Source organism: Helicoverpa armigera, chromosome 15, assembly GCF_030705265.1.
Source record: "Helicoverpa armigera isolate CAAS_96S chromosome 15, ASM3070526v1, whole genome shotgun sequence".
Taxonomy (NCBI): Eukaryota; Metazoa; Arthropoda; class Insecta; order Lepidoptera; family Noctuidae; genus Helicoverpa; species Helicoverpa armigera.
Genome location: NC_087134.1, coordinates 7012033 through 7026275, shown reverse-complemented (window position 1 = coordinate 7026275; position 14243 = coordinate 7012033). Strand labels below are relative to the sequence as shown.

At 33.9% G+C, this 14243-nt stretch overlaps 1 protein-coding gene across 1 annotated transcript; it reads right to left on the bottom strand.

Moving 5' to 3' along the window:
- Positions 1-8083: 8083 nt before the first annotated feature.
- On the bottom strand, positions 8084-14158 carry LOC110370618 (protein twisted gastrulation). The gene is made up of 5 exons (XM_064038219.1): positions 13689-14158; positions 13179-13385; positions 10707-10842; positions 10179-10247; positions 8084-8782 (listed from the first exon to the last, which is right to left on the bottom strand). Exons 1-5 carry the CDS (start codon positions 13888-13890, stop codon positions 8674-8676), a joined length of 723 nt encoding a protein of 240 aa, XP_063894289.1. The 5' UTR covers positions 13891-14158; the 3' UTR covers positions 8084-8673.
- Positions 14159-14243: the final 85 nt, after the last annotated feature.

Below are 14243 nucleotides of genomic sequence, written 5' to 3'. Positions count from 1 at the left end.
GTTTCCTAACTAGGATAGGTCTTTTGTCAGAAAGGTTTATAAATATTATACAAAAATCACTATTTGGTTCTTAGCCATTATTTGGTTCTTGTTTGCTTTTCGAAAATTCTACCTTCCATCTATGATAACATTCGTAGCTCTTCGCGAGTGTTATCCGCGTAATCGCTCATTACTTAATCCACTCGGTAGGTAGTATAAGTGCGTATAATGTCCATAAGACCTTGAGACTTTGTTTCTATGCAGATTGACTGATTTGATTAGAAAATTGTGACTCCTCTACCTTAATAATTTACGACACTATTCTTGTGCTAAAAAGAACGTTCTTATGACATCTTTTAAAGACAAAATTGTGTGTTTAGGCCAGTTAGCACATCCATACGTGTATATCGTAAACTCACCGAGTATTTGCAGAAAGCTGTCCTCCAGCCTCATCGTGGAGGAGAGAAGGTAGTCCGTCCCCTCCAGCTCGCTCGGTGCCAACACGTCGCTCCTCATTTTCACCTTATTACCACTGCACAGAGTTCAAATTACCAAACCGAGTTCCTAGAAAGGAGCCATAATTTGTTTATATCCTATGAATTATTTCCTTGGCGGAACACTTGACACTGTATCTTCGTTCACACGCGTTAGATTGTTGCGTAACTAATATTTTGTTTCACGTTTATTTTTTTATGAGATGCACAGCAAAAACACAGTAGTACGGAATGGGTAGATGAAGTAGCTTGGGTCACACTAAGTTGAGATAATGAAGTTTGCAGTCAGTTCAGTTTGACGTGTGCGGTAATTGTGCGGCTTGTGGGTAAACGGAGTAAACAAGTTTACGGAGCCGGTTGGGTAGTGTTTCACGTGTGTGTAGTATTTGGTGCGATAAGGCAGATAGTGTCGGCGCGGCGAGTGCGCTGGGTGTGCGGAGAGTGTCGCGGCCGCCGCAGTACTCGCGCTCGCCACGCGCCGCCATCAGCTGATCCAATACACCACTATAAATAATACTTGTATGCAGTTGAACGCGCCCCTGCCATGTGCCCACCAGCGAATCTTAAAATGATTAGAGGCTCTTTAACACCACACTGTCAAATGTTTATCAGATCTAACGATAACAAATGCTAACTATTGACGGGTGGTAGATTAGAACAAAATTTAGATAATGTCTATCCGATAATCCTGCAAAAAATTTGAGTCGGCGCTTTAGATTATAGTTTTTGACACAGTAAATAACATCTGTGTGTGTGTACAGTCGACAAAAAAGTCTGTTTACAATGGGATAGCGATTTTGTAGATTTTGTCATTTTATTAGTGTAGGTCACTATTAAGTAATCTGTGGTCTGTGGTGTAGGTTATAATTTATTTTTAACGAAAAGAAAAGGAACCAGCGACATGTCATGAAATGTTCGTGCTAAGTTTAAGCACTATGAGGTGGCTATGAAATAATAGATAATAAACTCAAACCATAAAACTGTAGTAGGTAGTCCATTTTTTTATTCCAGCTAATGTGAATTTAAAGAATAAGATTTTTAGTTAGAAAAAGTTCCCGAAGTCTGGGTCGCTTGTTAAGAATACTTCTAAATTATAAAATATGTTTAAAAAGCATGCACTACCACTAAATTATGCAGCATACACGCACCAACCTTCATCTAGTAGACTACGATTACTTACACAATAAGGAAAAACTATAAAATATTTTTATAGCCCAAAGGAAGGAATCAAAAATATAGGTACCTATTTTAAAAGTAAATCAATAGCGATTAAACTTAATCACGTAGAAAATATCGGAACTGGGTTTAGATAAGTTACTTGCGAAGATAACATTATACAATGCAGATTAGTATTATTAGTTTACATGTTGTTAATCCTAGGTGTGTTTATTGCTTTACAGCCGTTCCCTTTATTTTATATAGGTCTATTCTTTTGCTTATATTTATTGCTAGTCTAGTTAATTTTTAATGTCAAGTTTTCCACAAATTATATTTTAGAATAAATTAAATCTACATATATTTACAAAAAAAAGAAAACTTAAAACTAATAAAGGTCGTCGAAAAATTGATCCTTATCGCTGTAACCCGGCAGTGTACCCAAAAGGCTGGCTGCATATTGCTGTCTATGCTTTTGCTCATCAGATAAATATAGGAATTTGATATAACTTCTATGGGGCTAATCTGAAAATTATATCTGTAGTAATTAAAGCAAATCAATTGATAGATAGAATATTGAGAACTGCCATTAATCAGTCACGTGTTACATATATTTTGGTATGTAATGTTACATAGTATACTATGGGCGTCGAGTTGTCTTCGAGATGCATTGCATAACGTGCCCGCGTGGTGTATGGCTAAACATAGGCTACTGCATAAGAATAGATTCATAGACGATTTGAGGAATAGAGACAGCTCCAATGATGATACTTTTTTTACGATCTGCAGTTATTGAAACTTCGATGGAAGAAAAAGAAAATATATGGTGGTGGAAATTACAAATTGTCGTCTGAAAACGCCTATATGGAAGTTGATAGGTATTCTTTGCATATCAAAGGATCAGTAAATAAATATTGGTTGGTAACCTCTTCGTCTCACTTAACTGAAGATAAAGAATAGATATAGATAGGACTCTTACACATAACAAAAAAAATCTGCTACAAATAAGAATTCAATTCAGTAAAGGTCGCCGGAAGACGCTGGATGCTGGTCGCCTCCAACAGGTATCCGTGGAGATCTAAGGGGGAGGCCTATGTTCAGCAGTGGACGTCCTATGACTTAGATGATGATGATGAATGGTTATTATTGTATTCACATTAATAATTAGTGAAATAATGTTAGACTAATTTAAATAAAAATCATATCCAGATGGTTGGCTTTAAAGCCAAGTAGCCAAATAGAGTATAAATAGGCCTAGAAGCAGAAAAATTGAGATTTCCCATGAATTAATATTAAAGCGCGGATAAGCTGTAGTGTTCTAGAATTAGGTGAGTACACAAGTACTCATATCATATTAATCTCTTTAATAAGTACTGTACATAATATTTTGATAATATTGTATCGAAATTAGGTGCATTGAATATGCATGTTTTTATCTACGTCCTCGTTAGATGGAAAATTTTCATCATACTATGTAAATGTTGTTTACGAAAAAAAGTCGGTACTTGTATGTTTCCACTAGTGTCTTAGTTAGTTGACTATTTACATTAATTCGACTGGTTATTATTAATAGTTTTTTTACCTATAAACCTATACTATCAACTATAGTTAGTTGATTTGATATTAAACATCTTGATCTTGTGGACTGCGATAGGCTGATGATGAATGAATGATGAATCTTGATAATGAAATAATATATTAAAAATCTGAAAAAAATACATGCACTGTTCACTGCATAAAGTTGCGACTCAACCTGACTATGTAATAAATACTTAGATCTTATTTACGTACATTAAATATCATCCATATCAATTTTATTATGATAGACTTTTCTCTATTTATCTATGGATTTGTAAAAAACTTGCTGTTTATCGATCTGATAGAAGTAAATGCGTACATTCACGTTTTTGTAAATACCTAATATGTACTTGTAGCACCTACTTATCGGTTGCCTAATCTACCTTTTTTATGATTTTATCAGGCAAGTGAGGTAATTTAGGTGGTATAAGATTAAAAAGATATCGGTAAGCGCCGCAACGTGAGTAACTTTAGTGCAGTCTTTTTTTGTTATCCAGGATCATAAGAGGAGTATTTATTTTGTTACCTAGGATAATAATAGGAGTATGAATATATGGGTAATATGGTTTAATTACATGATTATTTACAAATGCTGGAATTGTACTGTCCGTTCAGATAAAACATAAAAAAACATAATATTAAAAAAAATCTCACCATATCTTTTTTGCGCACGCTATGAGAAGTCATTTGAAATTCCCAAAATCGGATGTTTTTTTTACATACTATCCTTCAGTTGCAGAAAGATCCATTAAAGTTAAGGCTTCTTTAACCGTCAAATCCGTAGCGGACCCCAATCGGGGTCTGAACATCAATGTCACCGTAAGCTCGGTTTAGACCCCAATTGGGGTCTGCGAATCAGTCATACACTTTCCTAATTATTTACGCTCATATTTATTTTCTTTCCAATCAAACCACATTTGTGAGTACTAAATAAAATAACTAAATAAATTTAAATTATTTTTACGCATTCAAACCTTTCATATTTAGCATCCCGTTAGAAATATACCTTTTTAAAATCCAATCGTAATTACCGGGAATTCTGATCGAACTCGCCATGTTTGTTTACATTAGTTGTTTTTTTAAATTTGAAGACGCATAGACAAGATGGCGACGGTGATAGAAGTTTTGCATCGAATGATCCGATTCGTTAAAATAAAGAATCGATTTAATAATTTTATATTATTTGATATTATAATATTACTAAATTGCACTTTTGTATACTTACCATAATCTGAAAATAAATTAGGAAAAGTAAAATGGCTTTATTTATTTTGAAAAAAATGCTAGAAAATCAGTCGTAGAAAATACGTTGAAGCCGGAATAAAAAAAATCTTCGGTTTTTAGGGTTTCCGAAGACGGCAATCATTTGCCGTCTTCGGAAACCCTAAGACTTATTTATTTCTTCGGGTGTTTTATGTGCAGGATTCCTGTAGACCTGCCAAATTTAATGGCGATTCGTTACTTCCAACTTTTTAACTGAGCGGCAAAGCTATTTGACGAGAGCCGTAGTTAGGTGTAGTTATCGCAAAATTTTATGACGTTTTTATTGTTTGAAAGGGCAAATAGTTCGCTATTCATCGAAAGCTGGTCCAAGATGGAAAGATGGCCGCCGCCGACTTATTTTTAACCGACTTCCCAAGCGGAGGTTCTCAATTCGACCGTTTTTTTTCTTTGTTTGTTACGCGATTACTCAGCCATTTATTTATCGATTTTGATGATTCTTTTTTTGTTTGATAGCGTATACTTCCGAGGTGGTCCCATTATCATCAGGTCAGGATCTGATGATGGAACCTTGAGAAATCGAGGGCGACTTTCGAAAGTTGCAGAAAGACATAGGTTGAAATCTTATCACTCAGGTGTTTGCCTGGTAGCACTATTTAACAGTGAAGGCTTTGAGCTGACCTGATGATGGAGACCAGTGAAGGTCGAGGGAACTCGACAACTGAATATTTAAACTTTCTCGTGTTTGTGCTTATATTATTCGTATTTACGAGGCCTCTGCAACAGTGAAGGAGATGGAGACGAGAGAAGTTCGGTTGTCGAGTTCCCTCGATCTTCTCTGGTCTCCATCATCAGGTCAGCTCCAAACCTTTACTGTTTCATAGTATCAGACATACATCTGAGTGTCAAGTTATAACCTTAGCTATGCTTACAATTTTCGAGAGTTGCCCTCGATTTCTCAAGGTTTCCATCATCAGATCCTGGACCTAATAACAAATATTACCCTTTCGACCAAAAACAAACATCCAAATTGAGAACCACCTCCTTTTTGGGATTCGGTAAAAAATATTTGGTGACTTTAAAATCAATCAATTATTATTATTGTTTCTCATCATCAAATAAGTACATTACTTTGGTAGTTACAAATTGCATTATATTTCAGAACACCAGGCTTACCCTCCGCCGAAACAAAAATCTTAGAATTATTGAGAAATAATATAAGAATAAATTAAAATTCCGTAATAGGTAATAAAAATTCAATTAAAGTTAAAAATTATTACGAATGACGCAACACCAAAATAAATAATACATATAAAAATTTAATGCTAAAAACTTTCATAAAATTGAAATATCTTTTTTCTTAACAACAAAAACAAATTGAACCTATAATTTAAAATTAATAAATAAAATTGAAATAAGTTGCTATTAAAAAATAGGTATATAAAAAATTGGTATTCGATTATTTATAATAATAAATATCCGATTTAGGTATCGAATGCCCACCGCTGATTGAAAAAAAAAAATACTCCATTCCAAACTCTACTTCTTTTTGATCTTGTAAATTGTTCATTTTTATTGTGTATTTTATGTGCTGATTTTTTAGTTATTGAACATAAATAAGTGCACGAAATGTATTGCAACGGATTGAAAATGTTATAAATATGACGTTTGTGTTGTGTTTGAGAAAGTGATGCGATTATTTATTGGTAAGTTTTGACCAAATTTGAAATGCCTAACTTTTCGATAGACTTAAAAACACCGTAATTATTATCTTTTTCTGAATTAACTGACTCCATTCGACCTTTGCACGTTGTTGTCAAATAAGTGAGCTCTAAAGTTATAGTTAAAAATACTTCTGATCAGGCATTACGGACTTAGAATTAATGTGTTGAAATTTAGTACAAATTTTTGACATCCATGTCGCAATTCAAAATTCCCGCCGAATCAACGGTAAAGTCATATGTCAAAATCTTGTCGAGCAGAGGGGTTAAATCTATTGCTGACTCTTTCCTTGTCAACAAGGTAAAAAGTGTTAGCAAGAGATTTAAAGCTTAATTATTTAAATGGACCTCTCTGCAACTGACGGTTTGTTAAATTCTATGAAAAAATATGAAGTACGGAGAATCGGCAGATTCGTGTTGAGTTCACGCCTAGCCCAAACAAAAAATTACCATCCTAATTGAGAATTTGATTAATATATTTAAGAGATCATAATATTACTATCCAATAGTGTCGCAATTCCCACAAACCAGTAAAAATGAAACGTCACGTTTGGTAAATCAATCGATTTCAATGGGGAATTAACATTATAAAGTAGGTGTTTTCATGAATATTACCATATCCGCCTTGCTTCACCATTGTAGTATTAAATTAAAATAAATTTAAAGCCAAGTTTAAATTATTTATGAAAGTGCATAAGGCGATTTTTTTTAATGCTAATCGCTGACATTTGTATGTGTAAACTTTGAATAAATTGTAATAGAAATGTAGTAACTTACGTACAGATTATGAATCAATTCCTATAACTAAAAAATAAACAACGTGAACTGTGCAATCGACAAATTATTTCAACGCAGACCATTATAATAGGACTTTTTATTGACATGTAAGTTTGCACCCGCATGCTGCATGCGTAGGCTAGGCATGCATATTGATTTCGTGCCGACCGCAACATATCGTATATAAAAAATATCTAATCTCGATGTGAGCCGCAACATGTCTGGCCTGTCTGGCCACCATTCGAGCCCATACACGCATGACAATAGAAAGGGATAGATTTTCCTAGGTGATTTTGAAGAAATAAAATATCAACTAAGAAAATCAACCATGAAAAAATATCCCTACAGTGAATATTGCATGCACTATACGCCCAAACTCGTTACCTTTTTGCGTAAAGTTTTCTAGCTTCTAAAACGTAAAATCAATGTTTTTTGAAGGTGTTTAACTGATATTAAAATTGTTTTGTTCCATATAAAAATATTGTTTATTATGATTCACAATATCGACATCAAATATAAATTGTATATAAAAAGAATAAAAATACATCAAAAAGGCACTTACAATTATTAGAATTACTAATTATGGCGGTCAATCTAAGATTCAGATAAAAATCCTACCGAATATTATTAAAAAAGAGTTAAGTGTTTCCATCTATATTTTGAAATAAAGTCATATCTCTGTGTATATTTTTTTGTAAATTAGCTTTTTCATTAACTTTTGAATTTGACAAAAGATCATCAAAACAAATTTTCAAAGTTAAACTAAACACGGATTTAACCTCGGAAACACTAACCCACAATAAATAAAAAGTCACCTTACTATCCTACTCCAAATTACGTAAATATTAAAAAGTAATGGCATTTTTTGTACAAGCAAATACATTTGGCACTTTGAGATTCGTTCTCTCAACAGTTTAAAATACAAAATAGCTTAAAATCTAAATTCTACGTAAATAAAAGGCGTTGTTAATATAATTTATAACTAATTTACTACTTAAAATGTTAGGGACGGAAGAGTAATAATATGCTTAGAAATAAGATTGAGACTGGACATAGAAATCTCTTAAACAAATTGTTCAAATAACATTCGTTCTTCTTATAAGAATAGTCATAAATACACTATCACTGGAAATTAGTGTAAAAGGTACAAAAACAATAATAACTATAGACGTGTACTGAAATTCCGACGGAATCTTTTTTTGGAAAGACTACATACATACAAGGATTTCTGACTTCAAGTAGATACACTAATCTTAAGGCAGAATTTAGTAGACGAAGGCTTGTAATATAATAGTCTTCGGTCAAGTTGACTTGATAAATTTTAAATACATTACGGTACGCAAGCAAGTTATATCTAATAACGATGGGGACAATAACGTCCTTTTAGAAAATTTCAAATTATGTATAGTTATACTCAACAGTCTGGAAGGATCCAGTTGTTCAAGGCTGAAAAGGCTTTACAACATCAATTCGCTTAATTAGGCATGTATCAGAGTATCGGAATCTGCCATCGAAAGATGGAAAAAGCATTAGTCAGCATCATAATTGAACTATGTACTAAAAATATTTTGATCTTATTGTTTCAACTGAACTACTGAAACTATACCAAAAACTACTAAACAGATTTTTTTATGAATGTGTATTATTCACTCCGGTGTAAAGCTGAGACTAGCCAGGTATAAGCGGATCAATGCAGACTTTACCTTAAGTTTATAACTAAACTACATAAATAAATACAAAGTATAGTTTTACACTGCTTGTGCATCTACTTCTTCTCCATAATCCAGATCGTCGTAAGTCAGATCTTCGTCCAAAGAGTTCACTGCGGTCTCCTTGCCACCGGGACACGCCAAACACCTGCAAAGTAGAAGAACGTATATTGAGTATATATTCTAAGTTTTATAAAGATTTGTTTGTTTTATACAGGTTGTTAAGTAATTATTAAATTATGTGTTATTTTAGCTAATTAACAATCTGGTCTTTTGACGACTTTTGTTGAAATTTTAGCTAAACATGAAATGTATGCATAGACTAGAAAATAATAGAGTATTTTACATTTTGGCCGAAAGCACATCATCATTTATGTATTGAGTAACAATTTCCATTGTGTATAATTACATAATTTGCACATTAAAATTACAATAAACAATAAATCACTATTAAATATGAATTCATGTCAAAAGATACCAAAATATAAAATAACAGAGAATACATTTATTATTATTATTACTCATTTATGTACCTAACATTACTTAGTTCCGATATATGGTACAGACACATAAAACCAACAATATAGTGTCATCACTAAGAAATAAAATTAGTTCTCATTTTTTATATCATTCACAATGTCATTTAGAATTTCGGTTAATAAATAATGAATTGATTGGCAACACCTGTCGGTAACTCGATACGTCTGGGCACGGCATGCGCAGATCACTCAATATTATAAATGCTAATAGGTACAAAGCTAGACGACCTCGTTACGCAGGTGGCCACGCAATCTCGTCTAGTTGTCCACCTCTCGTGCTTTACTTGATCATTTAGGCAAATATCCAATTTAAGATATTTTAACTATTTGGCAAACCCTTTAGTTCAGTGAATATTTTTTATAATTTAATATTACATTTTTAGCTCAATTTTTGCATTGTATAACATTCCCAGGAATAGACAGAAAACTATTGTAATTAATTTAATTTTCTTTTAAAAAGAGTGTCCACGGAGTTTCTTGCCGGTTCTTCTCCATGAGACCAACTCTTTAGATCCGTTCAACTAGTTTGATGTTTCGAAAGAGCTTTTATAGGTCTATTTGAAAAAAAAAAAATTACCTTTGAATATTTCTGAAGGCGTTGTGTACATTTGTTACATGTTAAAGTCGCTAGAGCGCATGCCGGTAATTAAAAGACAATAGAAAATCAATTGTCTGGCGCGTACTGATTATGTTTTTGTAGGTACCCATAAACAATCTATGTAAAGGCAGGCACCATCTAACATTTGGAAATTGGAATTTTTAATTGGAATTACAATTTTAGTGGGAATTTTAATTGCAAATTGGAAACGTCTTTGGTACAACGGGATAAATAAACTATCGCTAGAATAAAACAGTGTTTAAAATAATGTCTGAAAAAGATGACCGATTTCTGTTATTTAAAAGTATTAGAGTAATGGTTGTCAGAAGAAGTGCATTATCTGTGCCTTCGACTTGAATTTAGTGTACTTTTTATGAAGAAAATAAAATTTCGTTTGGTTCTAGTACCTGCTCTCGTTGATTCCGTATGAGAAACATTTGTCGCCTACACATTCACAGCAGCCGTCGTGGAACCACCTGAAACATTTTGTACAATAGGATTAGGTGAAGCACACAAAAAAAAACACTCAATGTGTTTCGTATAAGTCTACTAGTATTCATCGGAACAGCACCAGCTATTTTTACGATTGCAGGAAGTAGTTACGATACGTTACTGACTTTTTTATCTCGTCCCACTGCTAGGCACAGACCTCCTCTCACACGGAGAAGGATTGAGCGTTAATCACCACACTTGCTCAATGCGGGTTGGTGATTTCGGACTGAATAGTCCAGGTTTCCTCAAGATGTTTTCCTTCACCTTTTTTATCAGCCATTGGTGTCTAAGATATACTTAGAAAGTACATAGAAACTTAGAAAAGTTAGTTGGGTACTCGCTTGGACTGGAATCCAACCCACGCACTCATACTTGAGAGGTTGGTTCTTTCCCCAGTAGGCCACCACGAATAACAGTAAAAAAGAGAATTTTCTAGAACATACCGTAAGCCATTAGCGCCCATAGACCTGCAGGACGCGCGGCACTTGTCGCTGGACATGCACTGCGACATGTACGCGACCGTGCAGTTGAGTGTCACCACGTCGCGGCTCACCGGCTCCGATTCCTGTTCCACGCTCTCTGTGGATGAAGGAAAAGAGGTTTTTAATAAATAACATACAGATAAAAGGTCTTTTTTTAATGCCAAGTCATCAAATGACCCCCCCCCCCGCTGTGGGTGCAGACTGCAGAGTGAGTGTCAAAACCCATCATGTGCCTTCTTAAGCTCTATATGTAGCAGGGCCGCAGTAACTCTTTCGAACAATCCCGAAGCCCCGGCAGGCTCTGGCCCTGGTGGACCCTACCGAGGTTTGCTGACTCTCTTTAAGATATAAGTATGTATAAAAGGTCTATAAGAGTATTGAATGAAACTGTGTTGTTTTCCTTAATCTTAAATGTCCATTAATTAACTCAAATAATATCTTTGCTGATTAAAGTATGCATTATGTGTTTTCCTACATGATATTTTAAATCGTCGCGCAACGCCATTTCACTATGTATTGATTTAAGTTGGCTTAATATGCTTTGAGTATAAGCCGTTATGTACTTAGTTTAGTTAGTAATAACGGTATAGTGTTCTATATCGATATTCCCAGAGTTTCAAAGGCAATCGATTATGATGGTGAACAGTCATTTGTTTTAATGAAAAGTCCATACATTGTTCGTATTTCATCCATAGAAGCTACAAACAATAGACGTAATACACTTTTACTTACTTGCATGTTTGCGCGCTCACTACTGGTAATACGCAGAACCTACGCATATTCTAATAATACCACCTTCCTGGAAATAATTCTATTTGCTTTACAAATGTTTACTTCTAAAAATAAAGGACGATTGGCAGCCCACCCTGCGTTGTATCGTTAATAAAGTCATCTCAGGTGCAGGTAGATGTTTACATTCCGTTTTAATGAATCACGCGCATCTCTCCGTGGGACGCCTGCGCCGGCGCAAGCTTTTGTTTTTTTATACTTAAGAGCCGAGGATTGAATGAGATGAGACATTGTCGGTAAAGATTAAATAATTGACGACGTTGGTTACTTAACGGTTAAGAGTATTTTTTTCGTCTGGGAATTTTAGGGCATCTTCAATGTGAATAGCGTTTTGCGGTGACTCAATTGGACTGTATTGAATCAATAAACATTGAAAAGGGAGAATTTCTTTAACATGTGTTATTATTGTGTTTATTTGTTATCGTTATTTTATCAATACACATGCATGTACTATATCGTAGAAAGACAAACTGCAGCTGGGTAGCTTCACGTCATAGGAACATTTCTAGAGGTCTAGGTAATATAACATGTGTCTTTCTTTCGCTCAAGGGTAAAGAAATCAATAGAGATGTTGTTGATTTTATGTATAAATTCTATAGTAAGTTAAAACAAAAGACTTGTTATTGTAAACTTATTGGAAACAATACCTATATCCCTTCTGAGAAGCTTAGTATAAAGAAATTCAATAACAGTTAATAATATACTCAGAAATTAATATTTGCTGTACCTATTATTCTACATTTTGTTTGATCATTTGGCCACCTGGGGACCCCCTACTATGCTCAACTAATTATAGATGGATTTAAAGGAAATATAATACATGGTAAACAGTGAAGTAATCTGATATGAGCATAATTTAACATCCAATGCAAATAAGTGAGGAGTGGTCAATTAAAATCTTGTTCTATGACTATGAGTCATTCATTATAGTTGTTTACTTGATCATAAATGATTTTATATTAATTACTAGCCGTTTTCCCGCGGTTTCACTCGCGTCCCGTGGGAACTACTGCCCGCATGGGAATAAAATATAGCCTATGTTACTCGCAGATAATATAGCTTTCTAATGGTGAAAGAATATTTAAAATCGGTCCAGTAGCTTTTGAGTTTATCCATTACAACCAAACAAACAAAGTTTTCCTCTTTATAATATTAGTATAGATAGATTACTAGCTGTTCCCCTCGGTTTCCCCTGTAGAACTTTTACCTGTACCTCAACCAAATATGGCCCGTCTCGTGGATAATCACTCATGTTACTCAGGGATAGTCTAGATTCCCAACAGAGATAGAATTTCTTAATCTGTTCAGAAGTATCAGAAGGCGAACAAACAAACACTGTACCTCTTTATTTTATGTATTAGTATATGTAGATGCTACACAGATTTAAGTGATGGAGTTGCAATGTCAATATTAATTCGGAATACATGCATACAACTTTGATTGCTCAGGTGCAGATCACCACTTGAATTATATTTTAAGAAACTCTTAAAAACAGGTGTCCAAATCAATGATAAAGAAACCAGTATTATTTGCAATATGACCATTGAAAATACATAGTGATTTGGATATTTCTTTGCAGTTAAGAATTATAATTATATTCAATGTTTGAACAACAAAAACAATGTATTGTTCTGTTTTACTTACGTAAATGGAAGACCACAGTCTTATCGGGAACTGCTCTGTAGGCTGACAGATCAATGTCTACTGGGTATGTGATGGAAAGCCACCTCTGCTGAGGATCAGGGTCACTGGTGAGAGCAGCAAACAGTCCAGGCACGCCGTCCGCTAACTCCTCCACGTAGGATGTTTTTGATAACTCTGTTTGTGTGTCATTTGGTTTTGGACACATGTCTGTGGAACAAAATTGTTGATTTTAAATTATCAGAGAGATCTACAATGTATTATAAAATGAGTTGATTGTTTACTCCATTGTATTATTATGTTCTGAGAAGTATGAATAAGCATGGATTTTATCAGTAAGGGGAAATTAAATGGACTTTCAAATGTACCTAAGTTGTTGAAACTTAATTCAAATTCAATAATCAGGTAAACTTTCATGAAATGGTTGAGCTTAACATGTTTTTTTTTCTAATATTGTGGCACTGACACAAACTATTTTCACCAAATAAAAGTGTAATAAATGGAAATACTTACCAACACAACTGCAGCACTCGCTGTACAAGTAGCTGAGGCAGTTAAAGCAGTCTTTGCAGCAAGAACAATCCTTCAAGTCACACTTACAAGATTGAGTTAACATACATTTTGATACCACACTCGCACAAATAGCTTCGTTACAAGCATACACGATCGGTACTATGCACACCAGTGCTAATGCAAAGTAAATTTTACCAGCCATTGCTACAATTTTCCACAAAATTGTAAACAAGACAGCGAAAGAATTTTGTAAAAGTTGTAAAAATAAACAACACTCCCACTTATGAATTGAATGTGGCGAGAAGCCACAATGATTTAATTTATTATTAATACTGAATACTAAATAAATAATAAGTTAACTTTTAACTAATAAAAAGTTTGATTTAAAATGAGAAAAAGTAAATTACAATTTTAAAACTTCAGCGTCAGCCACCCACAGAAAGTTTACTTTATTGAATGATTGAATGAAGTAAAATATTGAAAGTTTTGAATGAACGAATGAGCACCATAGACAAGAATAAATGTTGAATTCATCAATGTTGTCAGCATAGTTAC

Bases quoted from the DNA above. Each gene is read 5' to 3' on its own strand.
- LOC110370618 (XM_064038219.1), bottom strand. From the start codon at position 13,890: ATGGCTGGTAAAATTTACTTTGCATTAGCACTGGTGTGCATAGTACCG. The intron at 13,386-13,688 runs GTAAGTATTTCC...TTTGTTCCACAG, and splicing joins CGAGTGCTGCAGTTGTGTTG to ACATGTGTCCAAAACCAAAT. The intron at 10,843-13,178 runs GTAAGTAAAACA...CTTCATCCACAG, and splicing joins GACTGTGGTCTTCCATTTAC to AGAGCGTGGAACAGGAATCG.